The 26,026-nt window shown below is 38.8% G+C and overlaps 1 protein-coding gene across 2 annotated transcripts in view; it reads right to left on the bottom strand.

Moving 5' to 3' along the window:
• The window catches only part of rnf213a (ring finger protein 213a), a 78,958-nt gene that overhangs the window by 35,632 nt on the left and 17,300 nt on the right, over window positions 1-26,026 (bottom strand). For both annotated transcript variants that reach the window (XM_067424803.1, XM_067424804.1), the window contains exons 13-48: window positions 23,262-23,477; window positions 22,904-23,096; window positions 22,696-22,751; window positions 22,143-22,302; window positions 21,891-22,043; window positions 21,702-21,800; window positions 21,249-21,371; window positions 20,740-20,932; window positions 20,476-20,649; window positions 20,247-20,399; window positions 19,574-20,163; window positions 19,306-19,465; window positions 18,995-19,212; window positions 18,781-18,918; window positions 17,222-17,386; window positions 15,856-17,131; window positions 15,515-15,693; window positions 15,262-15,408; window positions 11,552-15,154; window positions 10,939-11,063; window positions 10,748-10,843; window positions 10,549-10,670; window positions 10,341-10,472; window positions 10,167-10,249; window positions 9,923-10,076; window positions 8,703-8,838; window positions 8,388-8,579; window positions 5,348-5,469; window positions 5,014-5,171; window positions 4,662-4,871; window positions 4,363-4,550; window positions 2,282-2,402; window positions 2,100-2,200; window positions 1,280-1,462; window positions 954-1,120; window positions 764-869 (exon numbers count right to left, since the gene is read on the bottom strand). In XM_067424803.1, coding sequence (XP_067280904.1) covers window positions 764-869; window positions 954-1,120; window positions 1,280-1,462; window positions 2,100-2,200; window positions 2,282-2,402; window positions 4,363-4,550; window positions 4,662-4,871; window positions 5,014-5,171; window positions 5,348-5,469; window positions 8,388-8,579; window positions 8,703-8,838; window positions 9,923-10,076; window positions 10,167-10,249; window positions 10,341-10,472; window positions 10,549-10,670; window positions 10,748-10,843; window positions 10,939-11,063; window positions 11,552-15,154; window positions 15,262-15,408; window positions 15,515-15,693; window positions 15,856-17,131; window positions 17,222-17,386; window positions 18,781-18,918; window positions 18,995-19,212; window positions 19,306-19,465; window positions 19,574-20,163; window positions 20,247-20,399; window positions 20,476-20,649; window positions 20,740-20,932; window positions 21,249-21,371; window positions 21,702-21,800; window positions 21,891-22,043; window positions 22,143-22,302; window positions 22,696-22,751; window positions 22,904-23,096; window positions 23,262-23,477 — 10,392 coding nt within the window. The remainder of the gene's footprint in view (window positions 1-763; window positions 870-953; window positions 1,121-1,279; window positions 1,463-2,099; window positions 2,201-2,281; window positions 2,403-4,362; window positions 4,551-4,661; window positions 4,872-5,013; window positions 5,172-5,347; window positions 5,470-8,387; window positions 8,580-8,702; window positions 8,839-9,922; window positions 10,077-10,166; window positions 10,250-10,340; window positions 10,473-10,548; window positions 10,671-10,747; window positions 10,844-10,938; window positions 11,064-11,551; window positions 15,155-15,261; window positions 15,409-15,514; window positions 15,694-15,855; window positions 17,132-17,221; window positions 17,387-18,780; window positions 18,919-18,994; window positions 19,213-19,305; window positions 19,466-19,573; window positions 20,164-20,246; window positions 20,400-20,475; window positions 20,650-20,739; window positions 20,933-21,248; window positions 21,372-21,701; window positions 21,801-21,890; window positions 22,044-22,142; window positions 22,303-22,695; window positions 22,752-22,903; window positions 23,097-23,261; window positions 23,478-26,026) is intronic.

The raw sequence follows: 26,026 nt of genomic DNA, 5'->3' as shown, positions 1-26,026 counted from the left end.
TAATGTGTGTGCACTAACTTGGATGGGTTAAATGCAGAGGACAAATTCCAAGTAAGGGTTACCATACTTGGCCTTCACATGTCAATTTCACTTTCATATTGCAACATATTTTTTTCAATATATGAAAAGTTTAATTCAATATATTGTAATATATTAACAAAATATATTATTCTGTATCATTCTCAGTATATATATATATATACAGAGGTGGACAGAGTACACAGTTTCATTACTTGAGTAAAAGTACTGATGACCCTTGCAAAATTTTACTCAAGTACAAGTAAAAAGTACTACAGTCAGATGACTACTTAAGTAAAAGTACTTGAGTATCAAGAGTACATTTTCTAAATATTGCATTACTACTGCCACAGTGCTTACATGTATGTACAGAAATGTCCCACATAGAGTTCATCTATTTCAAGTCATCTATTTACCATGTTTCTTTATTTAACATTTCTCACTTGCCCACAAGGCAATAGCACAATGGCAATGCTCTGACAAACCTCTGCTAGAGTTTTAAAGGATGTTTTGCACCCTCTTTTGAACCTGACTGTGTTAAACACAACACACAAACACATTTGCCTCTCAAATGTACTTGAGTAAAGTCATGAGTGCTCCCCAAAAATGATACTCGAGTAAAGCACAAAATTGTACTAAAGAACTTTTCTCAAGTACTCCAATTCTGTCCGGCTCTTTATATATATATTGACCATAAATATATGAAAATATATTTTCTTTGTGTAAAGGTATGCCCTGCACTCACCTGTATTTTAGTAGGAGTTTTAGCACTACTGAACGCACCACTGGATTTTTATCCACAGCGTCATCGAAGGGAGAAAGAGCCTTAGTCAAGAACCTGCGGTCTTGCCCTGAGAGCATGAGGAACAGCGTTCAGATCATACATTCATCTTAGGCAGAATCTAATCCTCCACACATACACATTACAGACGTACCTCTGATCTGAGGGAGCGAGCCGGCCTCTACCATCAGAAGAGACAACAGGTGGAGTATGATGTCTTGGCTGGGAGGAGTGTTGTCCTTGAAGCACACGGTGGACACCAGATCAATGAAGAAAGCATTACATCGCATTCTGAACGATGCATTTTGCTTGATGAGACCCCTATTGTCCAAAATAAACATAATATTTAAGACTAATATGGAGAGAGAGAGAGAGAGAGAGAGAGAGAGAGAGAGAGATAGAGAGATAGAGAGAGAGAGAGAGAGAGGCAATCAGAAAGACACAGCACAACTATTCAGCACAGACAATTATTTTGATTACCGTATTGTGTCAGAGGCCTTGAGCTCAAAGTCATCAGCCACTTCCTGTACACACAGAGGGCAATGCATCTGACCCGGCACCAACCATTGTTTGATGCATGATAGGCAGTAGATGTGGTCACAGGGCAGACTCAAAGGGTCCCGAGGGTCTCCCATGCACACTGGACAAAGCTGAATGCCAAACCTGGGTAAACAAACAGCAGCTGCATTTACATAGACCCTAATAATCTGTTTGAAGTCGCATGTAACCAAGTCAAAGGGAATGACTTGGCCAAATCCAAATGAAATTTAATCTGGATTGTTAAGGGATGGTTTAAACTGTTCTCTAAGACTGTTCACACTTGTAGTTCGGTTTGTTTGGTTGATATGGTTCGTTTACATGTCTTTGGTAAGGACCAGCGTTGGTTTGTAAGCAGACCGAGACCCATCTTTTTAGCGGTCTCGGTCCGCTTGTTTGGTGCACACCAGGTTTCAGATGGCAGCGTTCACAATGTTCAAATGAACCGCACTAACCAAGCAATCGCACTAGGGTTTGTTTTAATCGAACCAAACATGACAAGTGTGAATGCACAGTGTCTCTTCAGACAATCTCTTCAGTGAGCGCATGTCAAAGGATCAAATCCCATTTGAAGTTTGTGACATAAACCTAAACACTTTATTTAGCGTTCATGTAAACACTTTGCTTGGATTCATCAATGGAAATTATTTAATTCTGATTAAAAACAAAGGGTGTCCATGTAGAGACAAATGGCCACAATCCTATAATAGTAGCCTTTTGTTTAACTTTGTTAAAAAAAAGTATAATTATTATAAAATCAAACCTAAAAATGCTCTGTGATGCTTCATCTTTGCAGGCTTTGAGTACGGTGATCACTGCCTCAAATGGTTGCTTCTTTTTGAGGTCTGAATTCTTCTCTAGGACCTTTAGGAAACATACGAGTATTAATAAGCTGAAAAGAAACTGCTGAAGGAACTATTTGAGGAAAAACTTAAGTCGACTCACTTGTGCTAGGCGTCGAGTATGTTCCAGAACCAGTGGCCTGAGTTTCAACTGCACGTCTCCAACGCCCAGCAGCATGTGCTCCACAAACAAGGCCAGAGAGTAAATGCGCTGCCAGCCGTGTCTGAAAATTAATAATGCAATGATGCAAATGATCATACATGATAATATTGATAAGCACAGTAAACAAGTTTTATTTGCAGGAAAGCCAGCCATGGGTTGTGTGTCATTCAGAACTTAACTGAGAACAAATTAAAATGAATTAATGGCCCTGACCCACTTTTACATATTCTTATGTAGATTATTTGCTTCTTCATTAACTGACAGGTGAAGTGAATAACAATGATAATCTCTTCATCACGGCACCTGTTAGTGGGTGGGATATATTAGGCAGCAAGTGGACATTTTGTCCTCAAAGTTAATAAAGCAGGAAAACGACGACAGGGTCATGGGTGGCCAAGGCTCATTGATGCACGTGGGGAGTGAAGGCTGGCCCATATAGTCCGATCAAACAGACGAGCTACTGGAACTCAAATTGATCAAGAAGTCAATGCTGGTTCTGATAGAAAGGTGTCAGAATACACAGAGCATCTCAGTTTGTTGTGTATGGGGCTGCAGACCAGTCAGGGTGCCCATGCTGACCCCTGACCCCGCTGAAAGCACCAATAGTGGCATGTGAGCTTCAGAACTGGACCATGGAGCAATGAAAGAAGGCAGCCTGGTCTGAGGAATCACGTTTTCTTAAACATCTCGTGGATGGCCGTGTGTGTGTGTGTGTGTCGCTTCCCTGGGGAACACATGGCACCAGGATGCACTATGGGAAAAAAGCAAGCTGCGGAGGCAGTGTGATGCTTTGGGCAATGTTCTGCTGGGAGTCCTGCCATCCATGTTACTTTGACAAGCACACCCTACCTAAGCATTGTTGCAGACCATGTACACCCTTTCATGGAAACGGTATTCTCTGGTGGCTGTGGCTATTTCAGCCGATAATGCTCCTGCCACAAAGCAAAAATTGTTCAGGAATGGTTTGAGGAGCACAATGAGTTTGTGATGTTGACTTGGCCTCCAAATTCTCCAGATCTCAATCCACTCGAGCATCTGTGGGATGTGCTAAACAAACAAGTCCGATCCATGGAGGCTCCACCTCACAACTTACAGGACTTAAAGGATCTGCTGCTAACATCTTGGTCCCAGATACCACAGCATACCTTCAGGGGTCTAGTGGAGTCCATGCCTTGACGGGTGTGGGGCTGTTTTGGCAGCAAAACGAGGACCAACACAATATTAGGAAGGTGTTTATAATATTATGCCTTATCTGTGTAAGTTATATATTATATCAATGCAACCATATTTAACACATTATAAAGTAAAATATATAGCTTCCAGCAGACTGCCTTCCATATTTAACTTAAGAAAAAAGTGTAACTGACGTGACGATGATGCCGGGTCTTAACGCCAACTGTAAGACACGTTCCACTTTCTGTGTAAGTTGAATACGGAAGGCGGTCCACTGAAAGCTGGATATTTTGCTTTATAAAATTTTAAATATGGATATTTTTCTTACACAAATTCACTTCAGAAGGCCTTTATTAACCCCCGGAGCCATATGGAGCACTTTGGGCTTCACATTTTGGGCTGTCATTCACTGCCATTATAAAGCTTGGAAGAGCCAGGACATTTATTATTACAAATCTGATTGTATTCTTTTAAAAGAAGAAAGTCACACACACCTAGGACGACTTGTGGGTGAGTAAATCATAGGCTTTTTTCATTTTTGGGTAAACTATCCTGACAACTGTATTCTGTTGTGTGAATATTGATATATTAAAATTTTCATTATAGTCCCAGAGGAAACATAACAATGAAGATTGTAAAAAAAAGCCTATTTTTTGTGGAAAAAAGAAGGCCTTGAAGTCAAAAAGGCAGAGAATGAATGATATAAAATAAGAAGAGTTACAAAGCCACATAAACAGACAAAGAACAGAACAGCTGTATGTGCTATCATGCAATAAATATAACAACAATATACAGGTAACAGATAAAGACTGATGATAAGACAACATATTTTAGAGCTCATGACTCACTGGATGTGAGTGACCAACTGTTTGCTTTTCTCTCCATAGTGGCGTACACTCTCCTCACAGCAGACCAGCTCAATTGGCACCTGTAGCTTTTTTATACGTCTAAGCCAGGCCAAACTCTGAACATCTCCATCTAGAGACTGGGGCTCCAAGTATTCAATACAGGCCATAGCAGCGTACACATCCAACACCTGAGAAAAAGAAAGACGGTCAGAAGGAAGTAACCAAAGTAGAACATCCACATCCAATCCCTGTATTTTCGCGGCAAACCTTTGAAGCAGAAGAAAATTACAATCACTTACAAGTTCGTTGCCCTCTCTAGCAGATCTGTTATCTAGGAGCATCTGAGCTATCTGAGGCTGCATACTGATCATCCTGTAGAGGTTTTGGATTCGGTTCTTGAAATGATGGTAGGCAGCATGTACCCACGGCAGAGAAATGACTTCACTCTCATGTGCTTCCTGCCCATCTCTAAGCTCATTTACACTGCAAGTAAGGGCTCCACACAAGAGCTAAAATGCAAAAACAGATACACAATTATATCAAAACATGAACAAGTTTTGTTCAAAATAAAATAAAAGTGAAACTAGGGGAAGCTTGAGGAGTTTGATAAGGATGTGCTTGTATGTATTTTTAAAAGGGTCCGACCCTCACCTCAAGGTCTACCTCCGATATTACGTTCATGGTCATGGAGACGAAATCCTGGAGATACCTGTGGAAAAACTCCATCTGCATCTTTTGGGATGCTTCAGAGATGTACCTGCCCAAGGGGGTCTTCCAAAAAAACTCTTCAAATTGCTTTAGAGTGTGTCCTGATGACAATAACAATGCAACGAAAATATTATTGTTTACTTTCTCCTTTGAACTGTAAATAAATTAGTTAAAGGAATGGAAAAACTCAAAATACTCAAGAAAAATAACCACTATAATTTATTGCTCAGGAAAAAAAAATCAAAGCATGAAAAGGAAAGAAATTAAGCAAAAATACCTTCTCGCTGCAAAGCATGTACCCAGAGGTCCTCTAGACAATCTTTAATTCTCCAGCTGAAAGGCATGGTGGAACACATGTCCCTGTCAACTGCAATGTAGTGCTGAACTAAGATCGTCGAGCTGTTAAAATATAAGAGTGTTTTCAGTTATAATAATGACATTGCTTTAATGTCAGAAATATGCTGAACAATACATGTGTGCTAATGTAGGCGCCAAGGCTTAAGCAATTTATTGTATGTGATCCTGTTTTACTTATTTAACATGTTCTCGCTTTCCATTTGAGACAGCGATTTACCTTGCATTATTAAAAGGTGCCATTAATGTTAACATTGGGCTATAAACATATGGGGCCCTATTTTAAAGATCTGAGCACATGGTCTGAAGTGCACTATTTTAAAGACAGAAAAACTGTCAGCACGCATGGTACATGGTAAATACATGATGCAATACAATACATGGTCCAAAAGGGTTGTCCCTAGTGTCTTAATGAGTCATGGGTGTGTTTTGGGCGTAACGTGCAATAAAACAATCAGAGTCTCATCTCCCATTCCCTTTAAAAGACAGTTGTGCTCGCACCATGGAGGATTCACTGTTTACATGGAAAGACTGCATAGAGGATCCTTTTATTTGTAATATTTAAATATGTTTGTGTGCTGCTGCAAACGATTACACACATCCCTGTGTACGCGAATTGTGCACCACATTGTGCTCATATTACTAACACACCATTTATAAAACAAAAAAATACTGTGTGTATTCAGTGTATCGATTCACTGATTCATAACAGTTCGAAACTTTGTTTTGAAATCGGCCCATCACTATACAAGTCGTTATTTAGGTTTTTTGAAGCACAAAAACTATTCTCGTCTCTTCATAAAATGATTGTAGAGCCGCTGTAGTGAGATGGGCTTTGTAACGACGTCTTTAGTGCCTTTATGGGTCTTGAGAGAGGAAATGACATTGGTGTCAATGAAGGCCTTTCTGAGCCATTGGATTTCAACACAAATATCTTCATTTGTGTTCTGAAGATGAACGGAGGTCTTACGGGTGTCGAATGACATGAGGGTGAGGAATTAATGACAGAATTTTCATTTTTGGGTGAACTTTCTGATTTTCTCTGAAATACCAATAGCTGAAATCTGACTGCCATAACCTTACGAAACAGAAGTATAAGTCAAGTTAATTTTATGAAGTATACTTGAGTAATGTTCAAATATAGTATATGTGGTGTGGCAAGCAGCGGGGCGAGGGACCGCGAGAGCGGGCCGGTGATTAACGTTCACGAGTGCCAGCTGCGTGGCACACCGGTCTCGTTCCGCTGTCCTTGCTCCTCCTTATATGCTCCCGTCACATGGCCGCGAGACGAGACCGGTGTCCCACGCAGCTGGCACTCGTGAACGTTAATCACCGGCCCGCTCTCGCGGTCCCTCGCCCCGCTGCTTGCCACACCACAGTATATTTTATGTAGTCCGTATATTAATATCAATGTGTAAAGTAGTAAACTTGTAAGTGTTTCAGTGCTGCTACTAAACTGGCCCACTTTTAGTATATAAAAGTATAGGTTTAAGTCTGCAACAAGTGTAACAGCAGTACATTTTAAGTGCAAAACTAGGTTTCTCATATGTACTGCATCTGTACTACAAGTGAACTTATAAGTATACTAGTAGTTTACTATTTTAATACAAGTAGTACTATTTTTTTAGTTTATGAAAGTACACTTTGAAGTGCACTCTCAGTAAACTGCTAGTTTTAGTAGATTATACTGCAAGTATACGTGTTTTCTTTAAGAGAACAACATTAATAGGAACATTTACTATTAATATATTATTTTTGCACTTTCAAATGTAGATATTAAGTTTCTATACTTGAACCATACCTTCAACTGCACTTTAATTTTATAAACAATCATCTTCTCCTATATTTTGATCCAGAGATTCTGTACAAAAAGAGGTCATAACGCAACGTATAACAGTGAAAACATGGATAGCTGGAAAATACAGTCGAAGTTGGGGAAAGTAAATTTTAAGTAAATTCCTATGTACACTACCAGTGCATTAGCTTACACAAAAATTCAGATACACATAATTAGGAACAAATCTGTTTGTTCTGTAAAACTATGAAAAAGTAAAACTATGAAAAAAAGTTTTCAAGCCAAGTATAGTTTGAATACTTAATTATGCTTTTAAGTATATATCTAAGTACAAGATAAAATGCCAAATAGACTTTTCTGTCAGTATAAATCAAGTATACTTAAGTGCAATTTTAAATATATTTTTGAGAAGTACATAAAGCATATTTCTTAGAAGTATATAAGAAGTAGACCGAAAGTGTACTTTCTTATTTATAGTTAAAAGTACTATAAATAAATAAATAATAAATCTATTTAATTTTAATTAAAAAATGTATACATTACCTTGTTATAATAGTGCTTTGGAATAAATATATCATAATAACTGTAACTATATAAAAATTTAGTTATATTATACCATGAATGATGTTTTTTGGAAACAAAAATTGAGGTTATCCGCTAACTCTTAAACATACGTGGGTATGTCACATAACCTGCTTTATGGAATATGCTGTCAAGATGAGATGGTGTAGCTAGGCTATGTCTGTGTCATTATTCTAACATTATCTTCATAAATTGTTTCAAAATAAAAGGTTTAACACCTCAGAAAAATGTACATTCCTCTCGTCAACATTATAGCTTTGGTGTGAGCACGCCACACTTTTCAGTTGTGGAGGCACACACGTTGTACTGTATCATGTCACAGAAGGAAGTACACTTAAAGTAATCAGATCAGGTTGTTTACATTGTGGATTTTTTTCGGTTCATGAAAAGGTTTATCCCACCCATCTCAAACCGATTACAATTTCTTTCGGATTGGACTTTTAAACTGATTTCAGTGCTCTATGTAAACGCACATATTGTGGAACAAACAAAATAAAGCTTCTGTAGCTAAGAGCATTAGTGTACTAGCAGGTTTTTTAGGCCAGAAGGCAGACAAAATGCCTCTTGAAATCGAATGATAACATACTTGTTTTTCACACTTGTGTGAGGAACATTCAGCAACATGACATCTCCAAAAATATCCAACCACAGTTTCTTCAAGGATTCTTCAGAGTTTGTATCCAGCAAGAGGTCTAGATTGCAGTTACGGTCCATAACTGAAACAAGCTGCGCCAAGAAGGGAGTTACTACTGCTTGAATTCGCCTCCACAGAGCATGTCTAAAAAACAAAAATTAACAAATATTGAAAGTAAAATAGTTTTAGGTATTAGATATAGAGTTTCACAAACATCTGAAACACAATCCAAAATACTGCGCAATTTACACTCTCTCTTACACTTACCTAAAAGTTCCACCCTCTTGCAAGGCATCGATATTTAGAGCTTCCTTGGAAACCCAGCTCTTGGCAGAGATTGCGTTTTCATCGTGGGCCATCAACAGAGTATGAATTCGCTTCTTTAACGTTTTCAGAAATTCGCCTGGTAAAAAAGATCTAAATATGAGTAACCACTTAAAAGCATTAAAGGGTTAGTTTACCGAAAAATTATGTCATTAATGACTCGCCCTAATGTCGTTCCACACCCGTAAGACCTCCGTTCATCTTCAGATACAGTTTAAGATATCGAAAATACACTTTGGTCCAAAAATAACAAAAACTACGACTTTATTCAGCATTGTCTTCTCTTCCGGGTTTGTTTTCAATCCTCAAATAAAGATTTAAATGGTTATGAATCAGCGTATTGATTCATGATTGGGATCGTGTGTCAAACTGCTAAAATCACATGACATTGGCGATCCGAATCATGAATCAATACGCTGATTCATAACCATTCGAATCTTTATTTCACGAGTTCACACTTACATCAATTAAATAGAGTAAAGATTATGAATATTTGGCGTGCTGTCCGGGGAGGGCTCTGGGCTCGAAAATTTTTGCCCGAACCCAGAGTATCCCCCTTGATGGAGATAGTCTAGAACTAGACTGCATGTATTATGATTGTTTTGATGTTTATAGGAGTAAGTGAGGAGAAGGGGTGGTGGGGGGATGCTAAGAAACTGTCAATGACAGGAAGGTAAATCGGCTGTCTATATATACCTCCTATCGTTGATTAACTGATTAGTTTAATGTACTCCTCTTGTGTTCAATTAGGTTTAATTATCGGAGCCTTGTGTTTAATTAGCTTTAATTGTCTGACTGTGCTTCTCCTGAAATTAGTTTATAAAACTTCAATTGAAGATTGAAAACAAACCCGGAAGAGAAGACAATTCTGAATAAAGTCGTAGTTTTTGTTATTTTTGGACCAAAATGTATTTTGGATGCTTCAAGAGACTCTAATTAACCCACTGATGTCTCATATGGACTACTGTGATGATGTTTTTATTCCCTTTCTGGACATACAATTGCATTGAAGAAACAGAATACGGACTAAATATAAAATATCTTAAACTGTGTTCAGAAGATGAACGGAGGTCTTACGGGTGTGGAACAACATTAGGGTGAGGAGTTAATAACATAAATTAAATTTTTGGGTGAACTATTCCTTTAAATAATAAAAGTCACACCTTGTAGAGTATCATTGTCAGCCAGGAGCGTGAGCAGAATTTGTACTCTCTTGGTGCTGCGGATTCCCGCCTCTGTCTGATCTCTTAGCATGCCAACTGCACTCTGAACACAGCTACGCACCAGCGCTGTAGTGTCCACAACATTATCCCAGCCCTAAAGAGCACAAGAAAATGACCTACTGTATCAACCTAGAAGCTAAATGAACTCAACAATAGTATCACAAGTATCCTGTACTGAAAATACATTGCTGTTGTTGAGGTTATTGTCTTCTACTTCCATCTTCTCTTCTTCTCCTTCTTCTGCGTACATTTCCTCAACCTCCATATCTGCAAGCGGTCAAAATTATTTGGATTGTTTGAGACTGTTGATCATCCTTAAAAGACAACTCTCAAAATTTTGAAAATAAAATGATTTTACCTTCAGGCTCAGTCACTTTCTCTGCTTTCTCTTCAAACAACTGGCTGATGGCCAGACACTGCAAGGCTTTTATATCAGAGACAATATCTTTCGATTTTCTGAGGTCATCGATGTGGACTGACTTCCATGGGCCTTATTAAAATAAATTTTAATTAGATTTTCTATAAAACAAACAGTTTGGTCAGTGATGCAATCAAACTTGTCTTACCGCCATGAAATCCAATGTAAGAAGTTCCACCGTCCATTCTTGGTAGTTTAGTGATGAAGTACATAAAAATCTTTCCATTGCCCTCTTTCCTGAATTTGTTGATCTCATTGATAGAAGAATACCTAGAAACACATTTTAAGTTCAAATCATGCTTTCATTGCATTTACTGAACAAACTAAATGTGCCACATTCAACTCACTTCGCAGATGCAATGACATTTAAACTTGGGGAGCCTTCATCAAAATCTGTTTGGATGATAAGTATCTTGTCCCCGGTGGTGTTTTCCAGATAATTTCTGAATACAGAAAAAAAGGGGTTTCATTGATTTAATTAAGAATAAGCATGGTTTTTTTATTGTGATGTGATATAATGTAGTGATATTGTGAATACTTGATTTTCTTGAGGAAGGAGTGTTCGGTGTCAAACTGCTGTAGAGAGAGTAGCTCTACGTTTTGAACCACGTTCTGTAGCTGCTCAGTTTCAGCTGCGGTCAGAAGCCTTGAGAAGGTAGTCACCTAAGGATTAGGAAAAAGTTGCAAGTTTAGTGCACAATGTTTTTTTTTTCAAAGACTGAAAATGTATGGATTTTTCTAGAGTAGTGGTTCTTGTCTCCAAAGCCCCATCTGTCCTCCATTTAGACTAAGATATTTTGGTGACATGACAAAGCTTATTTTTCTTTTAATTTTATTCAATTTTTTAGCGGATTCCACCCAACCAAATATCTTACATCTTGACATAGCCAGGATAAAAATAATAATCATTATAGAAATTGTGAAAATTGTATACATTTCCTTTACTTTTTCCAGGTATATAAATCACACTTTTAAAACTCATATATCCAGGTTTTCCAAGACCTTAAAAATGACAAAGGAATAAATTAAAATATGAAATACCCATTTAAATTATAGCTGACTTGGCTTATTTTAATGGTTGTTTTAAACCATATTGTCATCCCTTGAATTAGAACCACTATTCTAGAGTAATAGTCAAAGTATTTCTTTACCTCTGTGAAAAAGCCATTGCCAGGCCCTGCTTGCTGTGTGTGAGAAAGGATGAAATCAGCAAGGGAGCTATGCTTCTGCTCTTCAAAGTAAACCCTTGACAAGTCGTCACTTTCTACACTGGAGAGGGAAGTGCATTCTAGCCGAATCACGGCATCTGGTGTTGCACAGTTCAGAAGGATCAGTTTGGCCTCATCCAAGAGTCTAGGATCCAAGAGCTCCATTTTCCCTTTGAGTTGCTCTGTCACTTGCAGGACAACAGATGCACATGTGTCTGAGTGGTAGCCAACGAAAGCATCAGCTGGATGATATCTGCGTGCTTGGGGAGTAGTTAAGTGCTTGCTTCTAGCAGAAATGAAGCATTGAACCCATTGTTCAAGCTTGTCAACAAGGTCCTTTTGCTCAGTCTTTAGTACAGTATTGATGTCAAGATAATGTTTCTCCAATCTGTTGATCAATGGAATGGGAAACTGCTTGTACACAACGTCCTTCTCCTCAATGACAATGAGCCTGAAATCCTTGTGCACTCTGCATTTGACTCGATGGGTTCCAAGCCCCAAATCCACATATTTCTGACCTCCAAGGCTAACGTAATACTGGTTCAGAGCATCATACAAGCTTTCGTACAAGTTCTGCAAGTTCAGAAGCACGATGGTTTGACCAGTTTCCATACAAATCTTAACACGGTTAATGTTGCGGCATATCTGAGTATACTCCTGGTCTTTTGGAAAGCTTGAACCAAAGATAATCTCTGGTTGGCATTGGTCTGAAAAAAATGTCTGCTGTAGAATTCGAAGGGCTGCATAGTTTTTGGTCAGAACAAGCAGGTATCTGCATTCCTCGTCTTGGCCAATGGATGTGATGTTCTCTCTTACAAGCTCAATGGCACTGATATTCTCAAGCTTCATTTGGATATTTAGTCTGCTGGTGAAAACTGTGACAGCATCCACATTATCCTTGCCACTGAAGTTCCTCAGCACAGCCTTCACAATATGTTCTACGCTAGGCTTCTGATTACAAGCTTTGACAACAGCAAACATCATCTTTATCAAGCTGTAATAGTCTCGCAGACCAAAGAAACCTCTTCCCTGCTTCTTACAGATGTTCAGGTAAGCACGGGCAAATGGCTGAAAGAAATCTCTCACCCTTTCAAGGATCATGGCATCCGAGGAACATATTCCTTTTGCACTCTCAATCAACTCCTTCTCATCAGGATCGCCACGGGAAACAAATATCCCTCTGTTCATCTTGGCTGGGTCCAAAGCCCAGTTCGAGATACCGATGAATCCCACCTTCTTGTGGGGTACTGGCTGATCATCTATGCACCCCTCTTCCAGCAAAGGATGTAAAGTTTTCAATGGCATTTTCTGTGAATCTTCAGCCAAGCCTATCTCATCTAGCACCACCACTGAGACATACTCTGTTAGATTCTTGCCTTCCTGAAAACGAGCGCATTGCTTGAATGTATTGATGATCCCCTCTGGTGTAGAATGAGGACTGCACTGAAAGGAAACAAGGTGGATCTGCTTCAGTTTCCGAAACAAATCCGAATGGGCTGCTTGTCCTTGCATGCCATCTGCAACCAGCGTTTTAGACAAGGACTTGGAGCTTCCGGGTTTTCCAACCAAAAAGAGAGGAATTCGTAGTTCAATGCAAATCACCATCATGAAGACGTTTTCCTTCAATGCATTGTTCCGAGCAATGGTTTCCCCCAATGGAACTCCACTCAGAAAAAGATCCTGAATTACCAAAATCTCCTGCCTCACTTTCTCTGGGCTGTAGGTCTCTGGAAGGTGACTGCAAATTTTCCTTCTGTATTTCTCTTTTTCCTCCAAGCAGGCATGATAACACACACCAACAGCCATAAGTAATGACCAAAGAATTGGGTTTTTCTCATCAGTATTCCTCTGATGTGGATCATTTCTCTCTGCCCGCTGGATACTCTCAAACTGGTCAAGCTCTGAAAGTATCATTGGGTGGTTTTTGTAGAACCAGCTAAAGACTTGCATGCAGCGCTCCACATCCCTCAGACTCACAAAACTACATTCATCCTGTCTTGTTCGCATATACCTCTGTGAGGCTGAAAGAACATTGGTGATGATTGCGATGTAATCTGAACTAATGGAATGGGTTTCAACTACCCTTTCGACTATTTGCTTGATGTACATTTTCTCAGTATGGTCATTGAGCTGTCCAAAGTCCCAAACTAGTGGAATCATGCTAGGTGGTAAAGCCTGCACTCTGTACACTAGCTGGCGAAGTGGAATGGATCCAAGTTTTTCATCTGTTTCCTCAGCACGTACTCTGTATCCCAAACCAGCGGACTCCAATCTCTTGATCATTACATCTGTGTGTTTCCTGTAAGGGTTGCAAGCAGCAATGATTTGCAAGCCAGTGTTACTTGTCAAATGTTGTCCATCAGCAGTGTTGTCACAGAGGATTTCCTTAATGCTGCTAATGGCCTCTGTTGTGTTTGCTTCATCAAAAAACAACACAGAGTCAAACCCATAATCCAGCTTGTTTCTTAACGCCATGGCCTCTGCATCTCTTACTTTGGTGTAAATCATGTCTGAATTTGTCCCTCCATGAACCTTGACTAGTTTCATGTTTTCAGTGGCAACTCCACTTCTGTGCATCTCACAAAGGAATTTGATTAGCCTGGTCTTCCCACATCCTGTCTCACCCATGATTATAACAGGAATCCCACAGCGGAAGCGCATGTGAATTGCCAAGATTTTTAATATGTTGTCTGTGGTGAGCTCGTATGTTTCATCTGGATCAAGAGGCCACTGTATTCCCAACACCCTGGAAAGTCTCTCAATTTTCTCCCATCTTGGAAGCTGGTCAAAATCGATATTGAAAGGAACCCTCTGCAGTTTAAGGCCCTCATAGAGCTCATTGGTCATGATGTTCTGCTTGATCACTCTTTTTGTTGATGGATCAATAGCATCGATCCCATTCTGTGCATTTGGCTGAAGATGAAAGCCAATGAATGTCATGGACTCACGGTCATCATTGAAGAAAATGTATGGGTGTGGTTCTGACTCCCATCGTTTTCTTATCCTAAAGGGAGCCAAATCCTCTTCGTTGGCAGAAGAAAGCTCATTGTACAGTCTCCCTGGACTCTGGTCAGATATACTTAGTGAAGGAGTGGCAAAATCCTTTGCCATGAGAATCATGAAATCAACGACAAAATTTTTGAATCCCATCAGAGTATCCCCTATGAAAGACACATCACAGAAAACCGTTCTCTCACAATCCCGAAGTTGTAAGTTCAGGAACCAGGCAAAATTTCTCAACTCTGCCCAAGAGGGGTCTATGATGCCGCAGTACACAAACAGCATCTGTAGGCATTCCACATGAGTGCCCTCGACTCCATTATACATGAAGGCATCCAAATTTTCACCATTGTAGAAACGTTTCAGGTACTGATAAGGTCGCTGGTAGGCCTCACTTCTGAACTCTTGGTCATCCATAAGGGGATCTTCATCCTTCATTATTGATCCATCTTCCTGGATTCTCATTTCCAATTCAAGTACCTTTTTGGGTGGACGGCAGTAGACACTTGGAAACACATCCAAAAAAGCAGACGGAACTTTTGCACCCTACCAAGAAAAAGGCAAATAAATTCACGAGGCATTTGTCTGATTAGTGACAAAAAAATCCTTAATTCTATGTGATTAAATTAAATTATTTATAACCATTTACTTACAGCATTTCGGGATGTGCTGGCATCCGGTCTCAGGATCTCAATGACATACAAGTACTTATTACTGCTTTTCCACATGTTTCCTTCTGTGTCCATGAGGTATCCAAGGATCAACAGCCTGAACAGAAATTCATGAAGTCCTTTTTTTACCTGCAAATATGTAAAATATATTTAAAAAAGGCAGCAAGATTTATTTTTTATTTGTTCATCAAATTAAATAAATAAATAAATACATAAAGTAAAATCAGGTTGATACCATGGTGGTGACATCAAAATGATAGACCGAAAGCTCCTTTTTCTTGGGGCTGTTGAGCAAGGACCGAAGGATGATGTTTTCATCAATTCTTGAGTCAATTAACCTGATGCACTTCAACTGCGAGGGCTTCCTGGTAATCTTTACTTTCTCATACATTCTTTGAATGTAAAGTGATTTTCCTAAAATGAACCAAATAGATATAATTCTGCATCTTACATGTCTTGCAATTTTGTTTAAATATTTATACATGCACAGAAAACAGTCTCTCTTTTCCTGTAAGCCAACTAACATGAATTCTGCAAAGGAACCAATTTAAATCCATTGCTTAAATCTATACTCACCAACTCCTGATCGTTCTGAGGATACAATTCCCACATATTGTCTGTTTTTGAACACAGCAGCAGCACTGGATATGTCAGCTGGGACTGTAAAATGCCTAGCAAGGTATCGCTGAATACTGATTGTTGTTTCCTGGGGAATCAAGTGCAATCTAAATTGACTAAAAGCTGAAGGAAGGTACGCATGTTCTCTATTAGAGCTGCAGACCAACACCAGCCTGTAATCATTTCTGCTCTGTGCATTTTGATGCTGGAAAAATTGCTCCACTTTGTAGCTCACTTCATAGGAAAGTTGGTCCACATAAAGCATTGTATATATCTTCTTTCCCCTGTAGCCGGCAGAAAGACAGCGCCTGAGGAAAAGTTCTACTTCTTCATATGGAGTGGAAGCACTACAGAGCAGTACTTCGTCATATGTTGGTAGAGGCTCATTCTTGCTGCTCATGTAAATTGAAATGCAGGATATCAGAATTTCTTCAGAAGGACAGATGATCAGATTTGGTCTTCCAATGGCCATTCCGTTAGGAAGTTCTCTCTGAATGTTCCTCCTTCTCTCATCCTGTGAGTACCAATCACCCTCATTTTCAGGGGGGCTGTTGGCCAAAATTTCAAGAAGATATCCAAGACTACTGACATCAAGGGAGTCTTGCAGAAAATTCTTCATGTCTCGCATGTAAGCATTCCAAATCACATCTAGCTTTTCTGACCCATTTGCATGCCCCAACTGACTTTCCAAGTCATCAATTGATGGGCCTATCTCCTCAGTACGATCACTTTCAATCACACAGGGGACTTCAACAAACGTTTGGAAGTCCAAGTCATCATTTTGCTCAGGACCTTTCTTAATGACTTCATACTGAAGCCTGTGCCTAGCCTGTCTTAAATCTGAAGTGGAGCAGTTAGGTTTGATAAAGGAGAGCATCATCAGAACTTGATCTTCCATTTCAGTCACATTTTTCTGGCTAAGCTGACGGCACATGTAGACTACTTGTTCTGCAGTGTAATAGTTTAAGTAGTAATGCTGAGATCTCTGCTTGTCCATAAAAGCTTTCCAGAAGCATAGGCAGCGCTCTATTTTCTTGCAGACTTTAGGCAACTGTTCTGTGACATCCCCTTCCACCATGATGGCACTGACAACACTCCCTAAATTGAAGTCCATTATGATGCATGCATCTTTACTATTACAGTTGATTTTTGCCTCCCAATGTCTGAACAAAGGATTTCCAGCAGCAAACAAATCAATAAATGCAGTGGCCAACCTCTGTACACTGGCAAAGACCTGGAAACAGGGAATAAGTTAATTCACTGATAATTACAATAGCCATGGTGAAAAATAACAGAATAAAACAGCTAAAATCTGAAAGGTCACCTCTGCAAACTGATCGACTTCACACTGGCCTTGATCTCCTTTGCCAGACATAAGCATCAGTTTATTCTGAAGATCCCGAAGGTCTTCAAGAGAATAAATGCGTATCTCACAGCCCTCATCATGCTCTTCCACAATTTGAAGCTTCAGAATATTTTCCAAGCATAACTGAAAAAAGCCAATATTCATGGGTTGATATTTACGCAATATTATCTGCATCAATTAGGCTATTCGATAAGGATAAAGACAGATGATAAAAATAAGAATCATGTTAATATGGCAACTCATTCTTCCTGAAGGAAACGCTTCTAAAAAATTGTATCTTAAGTTCTTTTGTTTCTTGTGTTTTGGACCCTAATAACTGGATTTGTAGCTGCTCCAAGCTAGTAATGCCTCATTTCCACAGAGCAGTACAGTACAATACTTCTGATCCAGGTTGTTAAATTGCCCACTGTAATGAAATGTACTGTTCTGCTCAGTAGAAACAACTATTTGTTAGTAAGTTGCTAGCAACAAATCAGCTGCAATTTTCAAAAATCAGCATGACCACTTTTCATCCCGCCTGATCTTTTTTTGAAGCAAGTACCTTGATGACCAGGTCTCTATTTGCTGATAGTTTAGCTTGTTAATTGGCTAAACTAGCTTGGAATAACAAAATCCTAGCCTGGATGCCAGCCGAACTCAGCCCCGGCCACAAAATCTTTAGGTCGGGCAGTTCGGTCTGGCCTTGCTCCATAGAGGAGTAATTATGCCTGAACAGAAACTGTTCGGACCAATGAAATCATCAGGGTGGGCTAGACAATGACGGACAGATGATCAACAGTAACGTAATCATGCACGTCATCAAAGGGGCTTGGATTATATTTGTTCAAATCTTAAACGGAGAGCTTGTTTGTATATGCATTCACCTTCACAATTTCTCTCAAAAATGATGATCATGTTGGGTAAGTACTCTGCTGGTGTTGTAAAAAAATAAAAGAATTTAATGATACACAAAGATCGTTTATTCCAGCGCGCATGCAGACAGGGTTGACAAGTTTTTACAACAAAACCCGCCAACTACTAGCCCTAAACAATAGCTTCTCTGGAGTTCTCCGGAGAAAAATGGTGTTTGTAATGGTAAAATGTGTGTTATTTTGGCAAGGTTGCCTGCTAAAATTCGCACTCATGGGTCTATATATCACATAAAAGTCTCCGCAACCCGCGGACGTAGAAAACAACCCGCGGAAAAAAAACACGGACTTGGCAACACAGTGCAGTTGAGCTCTGTTGACGTCGCTTCATTGCTCTGATTGGTTGTCGGTCTGTCCAATTGAGGTCTTTCCTGGTTCGGTTGAAACATGCCCCATAATCACAGCCCAATGAAGCAGTTTCAGACTGGGCCCCTGACCAAGATGAACGTCCAGCTTGGACCAACTAGATACCAGTTAGAATGTTCCAAAACACACCACTTTAAACTGATTTTAGTCGAAAATCCTGCACAAAGTTAGCAAATATTCATGAGTTTTTCAACATTTCTGTGTGCATGTATATCTTTTTGAACTCAAACAGTAATGACAAACCTTCTTTTGATTTTGAGCACTGATAATGTAGATGCCGTTTGTGTTAATAGCTGATGCCAGAGATAGAGAGGACAATTCCACTGACCCATGGCTGTCCTTGACGGTCTTCAACCATTCGATGTGTCTTGCAGAGTCACACTGAAACAGAAAAAATATTGGTGAACAAAAATCAGATTTTCTTCCTTTGGTTATCAATGCTAGTAGATACTCTTACCAATTTTTTGGGGAGGTTGGGGTCATTGTCAAGTGCCTTCCACAGTTTTTTCAGAATATCTTTAAAAAGCCTAAAGTCAGCATCTGGCTTCAAATCATAGAGCATTGAGGAGTAGCCAAGTACTGCATCGTGAAAACAGGCCACACGATCCACATCCAAATCATTCTCTCCGGCAGAGATAGAAGCCAAATCCACAAAGACTTTCAACTCATTGATGTCTGTAGTGATAATAAGGATTAACATTTTATCATTTCTAATGCTCTTTTGAAAGCAAATCTCACTCAATTACCAGTGCAAAACCTATAATTTACCTTCAAGAGCCTCTTTAACCCATATAACAAAATTCTTTCTGAGGCCAAGCTCATGAAGGCATAGTCTCCGGGAATCTGTAATGTCCACAAGTACAGTTTTCGCCTGCATCAACTCATTGTCAATGCTGTCAAGACGCTCTTGTTTAAAATCCAACTGTGTCTAAAGGGAAGAAAGCCTCATAGGTTTACCATATCCATTACTTATTTTAAAATCAAAATCCTTTTATTTAACAACAGGAAGCATATTGACAAAAATTAAAAGACTTACAGTAACAAGCAACTTCTCCAAGACTTGAAAGTCCCCTTGTAGGCCGAGCGTCTGTTTGACCATCTTGACCACCTGAGCTGACTCTACAGCCAGATAAAGCTCATGGTATTGCTCAATCTGCTGGATTCTTGTCTGGACCCAGCGCTGGTCATCACTGAGATTCAGCTTGCACATGATTGCAACTTCCGCTTCCAGATCTTCATACTTTCCCTTGTAGGCTTTGAATGTTTCATCAACCTTTTTAAAAGTTATATTACCATCTTTCAGCATCGTGTATATGTTTCTGTAGGCATCATAACATGGTACGAATATTTCACTGTTAAGATCTTCAAGCGTGATATCTGATTCCTCCTCACTGGCACTCTCTGCAAACTCTTCTGCCTCATTCACCCAACACGTTTTGAAAATGAAGCTGTCTTTATAGACATTTAGGACCTCTGCCATAGATCGAACATCATCATCAAGCTCAAAGTAGGCGACTCTTGACACTGGAGAGCGAATTTGATTTAATAAATGAACTTCCATGAACTCATCCAGGTCCATCTCATCTATGTCAATATGGTGTTTTTCTTCCAAGCCTTCAAAATCAACTGTAAATCACACAAATAGTATAATATTAATCTCTGCATTAAAGCAATCTATTGTTATCAGGTGCTCAATAGATAGCTTTTACCATTCACATGCTCCTCTAGACTACGGCACATTGTAATGAGAGCATCCACCAATGCACTCTCATGATTGATAGCCTTCACCTCCTCTCGTCTAGACTGAAGAAGCCTCTTCATGGCATTGGCATCCTTGTATTGTTCATTTTCACAAAAAACCTCTGGAAAAACAGTAGGGTCATGACTCTTCACATTATAGTGTTAAAAGGGTAAAATCTCCTGTCTGAGGTATTTTACCTAAATTAAGCAGCTCAAAGAACGCATTACTCTTCTGCAGAATGAGATTGAGTAGCTTTATCTTTATATTCCCTGTTACAAGTTGATCTACAATGTTTGTGAATAATGATGTTGCCATGGCTAATTTCTCTTTAGCTTCATCAGAAAGCTGATCGATCAGTTTTTCATCAGCACCTGCAGCCAGAACATAAATAATATATCCGTCATCACACGGTTTCTGTCTTTAAACATAAAAAGCCATGTGAAGGGAAGCCATATCATTACCATGAAGCTGAAAGATATTTTTGGCTGCTGTCCAGCCCAGAAGATGTTTGAGAACAAATTCTTCTTCCTCCAGATAAGTTCCTTTGTCATCTCTTGGCCAGGACTTTAGAATGATGGTAGACACAAGCTTTCCAAATTTCCAGTTTATCCGTAATTTATTGAATCTCTCAAAAAGTTTCCCCTCAGATTTAGACTGTTAAAAAAGAGGTCTGTACAGATTTATATGCTTCCCATATGCAATACCACATATATAATATGCAAATGTATAATATATTTATTTTGTAGTGTTTCGGGCATGAGAAACATACATTATAAATAAAATATTAGTATTATCATTAGTATAATATTGTTATTATTAAAATGCATAGAACTTATAATGTGAAATATTTTCTGTATTTACTAAATAAATTCTGTGGGTACGAATAATCATCAGACTGGACAAGCCATTTTATCAAATGTTCTAATCTATGTGTGTTTTAATCAGTGAGAATGAAGTGTAAGACCTTTACCTGGCAAATTGTGGTAACAGCCTGGAGAGCACACTTCTCTATACTGCCCACCAAAAAATGCTGGGATCCATTAAGTTCCTCAATCTTTGAGCAATAAACCTCAATTTGATCGAGATGATCTTCCTAATAACAGTAAAAACAAATAGTATTGCATTTACAAATACAGAAAGACACATTGATCCACTAAGTATTACCGATCTGCCCGCTATTGACACTATATGATAATTGAAATGAGCTGGATAACATCATCGTTTTCTCCAGAGCGACTGTACAGCCGAATCATATTCTGTTGCATTAATTTCCTGTTATCACTATGAAGCTGCTTTGAAACAATCTGCATTGTAAAAAGCCTCCTGGAAAGTCTCCTTGAAAGATATCTAGATATCTACTATTATAAGTTGTAATTATTGTTGCGAGACATAGACACGTATACCACAACTGTGTAATTAATACCTTTTGATATTTCCCCTCAAAGTCTCGTGTGAAGGTCTCTCTCCATTCTTTAGTGAAGTCCTTACTCATGAAATCTATGGCAATTATGTTATTCCACATCTGTAAAGCAGAACAAAAACATCATTATAATAAACTATATAGACACAGAGGGAATCTACCATTTTGTATGATCATATTTATTCTGCTTACCTCAATCTCATTAGTGAAGCTGACAGCTGATAGATATCCACTGCTCAAAAGCATGCCTTTGAAAGTTTGTCTAATCCATGTTCTGACAGTTTGTTTGGCATCGTTAAGTAATGCAAGAGTCTTCTCAGGAAAAGTGTCTGTTTGTTGTGTTTTCTTAAAATTGAACAAATATTCAGGCATACTGAGTTATGTCTTCTGATATGTTTGCAATCAGTAATTAAAATGAAGATATATTATCTTAGAATGGAATACCTGGGCAAATCCTGATACAGAGGCAACAAGGTTCATGCAAGTAACAGGAATGTCAGTGAAGTTCTGTGAATAGCTGTAGTATTGAACTCCTTTGCAGATCTTCTCTAGAAGTTTGCAAATTGCTTGTATGCACTGAATGCCATAAGTCTCATTCAGACAGCTACAACAGTAATGCAAGAAAGTTAATCTAAAGACCACATCAGAAATGTTTCCACATACAAACCAGTTAAATGAATAATGAACTAAAATTTTAACTCTGAACCTGAAAGGAAGTAACATCAACCATGATTTGCTATTTTCCTCAATGCTGGAAAGATGGAAAAATAACCATTTTCACCTCAGAGAGGAAATCATATATATATATATATATATATATATATATATATATATATATATATATATATATATATATATATATATATATATATATATATTTTTTTTTTTTAATTAGCTTGGGACCTAATTATTGCCATTTGTGGAAACATTTCAAAACCAAATCATTATAAAAAAATATTTATATAACTCCTGAGAAATACTTGTGGAAGAACTTTACCTGTATTTTTGTTCGAGCAAGTGACTTTGAATGTGTGCCAGAGTCTCTGAAACAGCCTAAGATTAAAAAAAATATATAATAATTAAATACTAAAATCCCAAATTGCTGCTTTTTTTTTTTTTTTGTGAAATATATATTGTATACTACAACCAAAATCTGTTTTATTTTGTACAATTAATGGTTAGTTCTAGTGATGCTTGATACTCACTGTGGCAGTGCTGTAAGATATATCATCAGAGCATTTCATGGTGAAAAGATGCAGGATGTCCAGAAGCTCTACATGGATGATGGAGCTGCACTCGATCAACCCATCTACAGGCATCAGATACATCCAAGACCTGGCCAGCAATCTGTCTACTTCAACCAAATGTCCATGTACTTTCATGAGATTCAACATCGCCCTAGATCAGATGGATTTAGTCAAAAATCAGAAAAAAAACATTCATGATACAACACTTTTCAGTAAAACCTAAGTGAGTCACAAGTTTAATAGCAATTTGTTCTTAAAGTTCAAACATTTCATGAAACAATTTGGTAAGCTACAATTGAACAGAAAGTTTTATTACTTTCGATCTTGGGATCCACTGGAAAGAACGTCAGCTGATTTGAGTCCCTGCAGTCCAGCCCAGCTCTGCCCATATTGTGGGTTGACCTTGTTAAACACTGGCTCAAATGGTTTTGACGCGCCTTTGAGAAAGTGCAGTAGCGGAATTACAATGATCCATCTAATCATGCTGGCAGTTCTCACTCTGACGATCAGTGACTCCACCATTTCAGACAAGCTGAAAAGGGAAGACATTTTAGATTAGGATGACCAAACGTCCTATCTTGTTTTCCCAGGACAGACATTTTGGTTATAGATCGTATTTTGTAATATAACAATTTTCTATCCATACAGAGGGAGCATACTTTAAATGTATTGAAAGTACCCTGTATTTTCATCTTTGTGTAAAATTCAAGTATTATTTGAGTATCTCATTGCCCCCAGCAAGTGTCCTGGTTTTTGGAAATCAAAATATGGTCACCTTATTTGCATCCTATCATCAAGAAATGTGAAACTAAAAAAAACCTAAAAACATCCAAAGATCAATCAGGGAACTGCATTTACAGTGGTGAACATGGAAATACCAGGAAATACAACATCCTGCAGACTCCGAGGACACCAGATTGTTTATTTTACACCACAAGAACAGTGTATCTGCCTAACTACCACTCTGTACTCCACTCCAAGGATGAACTTACACCGTTTGTACACCGAAAGCGATTATTGTAGCAACACATTGCTTCAGGCAGCAACAGTTAGATGTCAACACTGGACATGACAAACTCCATTTGTCCATCGTATGAGAAGAAGCGCAGCTACTTGGAGTGTTCCAAAGTCTCAGAGTGAAATTTGCACCAAAAAAAGAGGCACCTTTGGAAATTAAAATCACTCAATTTGGAAAAATGCCAGGGATGAAATCAACCACCATATATGATGGCCAAATGTAAGACTGCCATGATATTTTTTTATAGAATTAAAACTTCTTAGTGTCCCTTTCAAAGGCATACAAGCAACTTGGTCCTTAATATTAAAAAGAACCCAATCCTCAAGCAGCCACCACCCAAAAATAAAAAATATAAAAAACAGAAACAAGTCAGGTCAGGTCACCTTTATTTCTACAGCGCTTTATACAATACAGATTTTTTCAAAGCAGCTCTGTTTAAGTGAAGCTGACGACCAAACATAAGCCCCTTTCACACTGCGATTCCGGCAAATACACGGATAATGCAACTCGGCATTTGTTCCCGGGCCGCTAGATTTGGCCCATTCACACTGCCAGCAAAATACCGTAATAGGTGCGCTCACACACAACCCGTAACGGTCCCGGGTCGAGTTGACACGTGACATCCGGATGTGACGTATAATAGCGAACGATCTCAGCTTCAGCGCGGAGAGTAAGGAGCTCCGTGGTCTCGACTTGTGTCCAGTTTGCGCACATTTCTGCTTGTTTAATTTTAGTTTCTTTTGTATACGAACACTCTCTGCGTTTAAAACACCGACTAGCTCTTCTGCCACTGCAGGGTTGTATTATTGAAAAAACAAGCTCTAGGAGTCGCACGATAACTACGGCATTAGTTTCGGCTTTTGTTCACACAGCGCTCGTCCCGGGTCGAATCCCGCAATATTACTAGGTCCCCGACCCGGGTCGAATTCGGTAATCAATCCCGGGACGTGGTTGCTTTCACACAGAAGGCGACCCAGCAATGTTCCGGGAATATTGCGGGTCCGACGTGCAGTGTGAAAGGGGCTATAGTGTGGTTATGATTCAGGATCAGTTTCGATTCAAGCTCTGATTCAAGAAACCAAACACTGCTTCTCTCCCCAGCAATCCAAGTTGACAGTACTAAACTTAATCAGTTAGACTTCCTTAAACATGGAAGCGTTCAGTACCCATACCTCAACAGCCCTCACTCTTCCAAATTCAACACTAACAATGAAATAAACCAATGCCTCAAAACAGGGTGGGAACAGTGTCTAGAGATTATTTTAAGGGTATTCTTAGTTAATTTTCATCTTATTATCACAATTTTTGAGGTGTGATTTTTCTATAGCGCATGGTGCTGATTTTTATCATTTGTCTTTGGGTCGTTATGATTCTTGTTATATCAAGCTCTCATTTTAGTATGTAAAGATTACATTGATATGAAAAGCATTAGTGTAAGAACAATTGCGTGTGAATTAATTCGACCTGGGAGCGTCGCTCTACCAATAGTAAAGCACATGACAGAAAGGTCTGACACTAATTGACCCGAGGTTTGAATCCGTCTTTTGCTAAATTCGCTCTACTCCCTTTTCCCATCATATATCAGATTGGAAAGGAATTTATTTTCAATAAAAATGAAATAAGAAATGTGGAAATAAAGCATCTAACTTGTGTTTAATAATAAAGTGTTTATCCGTTATGGGAAGGTGAACATATAGCTAAGCTGAATTAGAGACGGTAAAAGTGAGTTGGTCCAATATCATTGGTGTTAAGAGAGGGTGGGTCTTGTCCAACCCACATACAATGGTTCAGAAGCCCATGCCTCACCACTGCTAACACCTGTGCAAAGTTTCATGAGTTTGAGAGCATGTTTAGGACCTCAAAAATGTGATTAATTTCAGAGAAGAATATAATAGACCAAGCAATTTCAAAAGGGTCTTCACACCATCGGTGCTCGGGCTCTAAATATGTAAAATAAATAATCATCAGACAAAGCCAGACAATTTTGCTTTGGATAAGGTTAGCCATATTGCATAATTTTACCGTTCCGATGAACTGCCTTTATAAGAGTTTGCTGAAAATCT

The sequence above is a fragment of the Pseudorasbora parva genome, chromosome 2 (assembly GCF_024679245.1).
Source record: "Pseudorasbora parva isolate DD20220531a chromosome 2, ASM2467924v1, whole genome shotgun sequence".
Classification (NCBI taxonomy): Eukaryota; Metazoa; Chordata; class Actinopteri; order Cypriniformes; family Gobionidae; genus Pseudorasbora; species Pseudorasbora parva.
The sequence above is the reverse complement of the archived record's forward strand: the minus strand, read 5'-3'. Positions and strand labels throughout refer to the sequence as shown.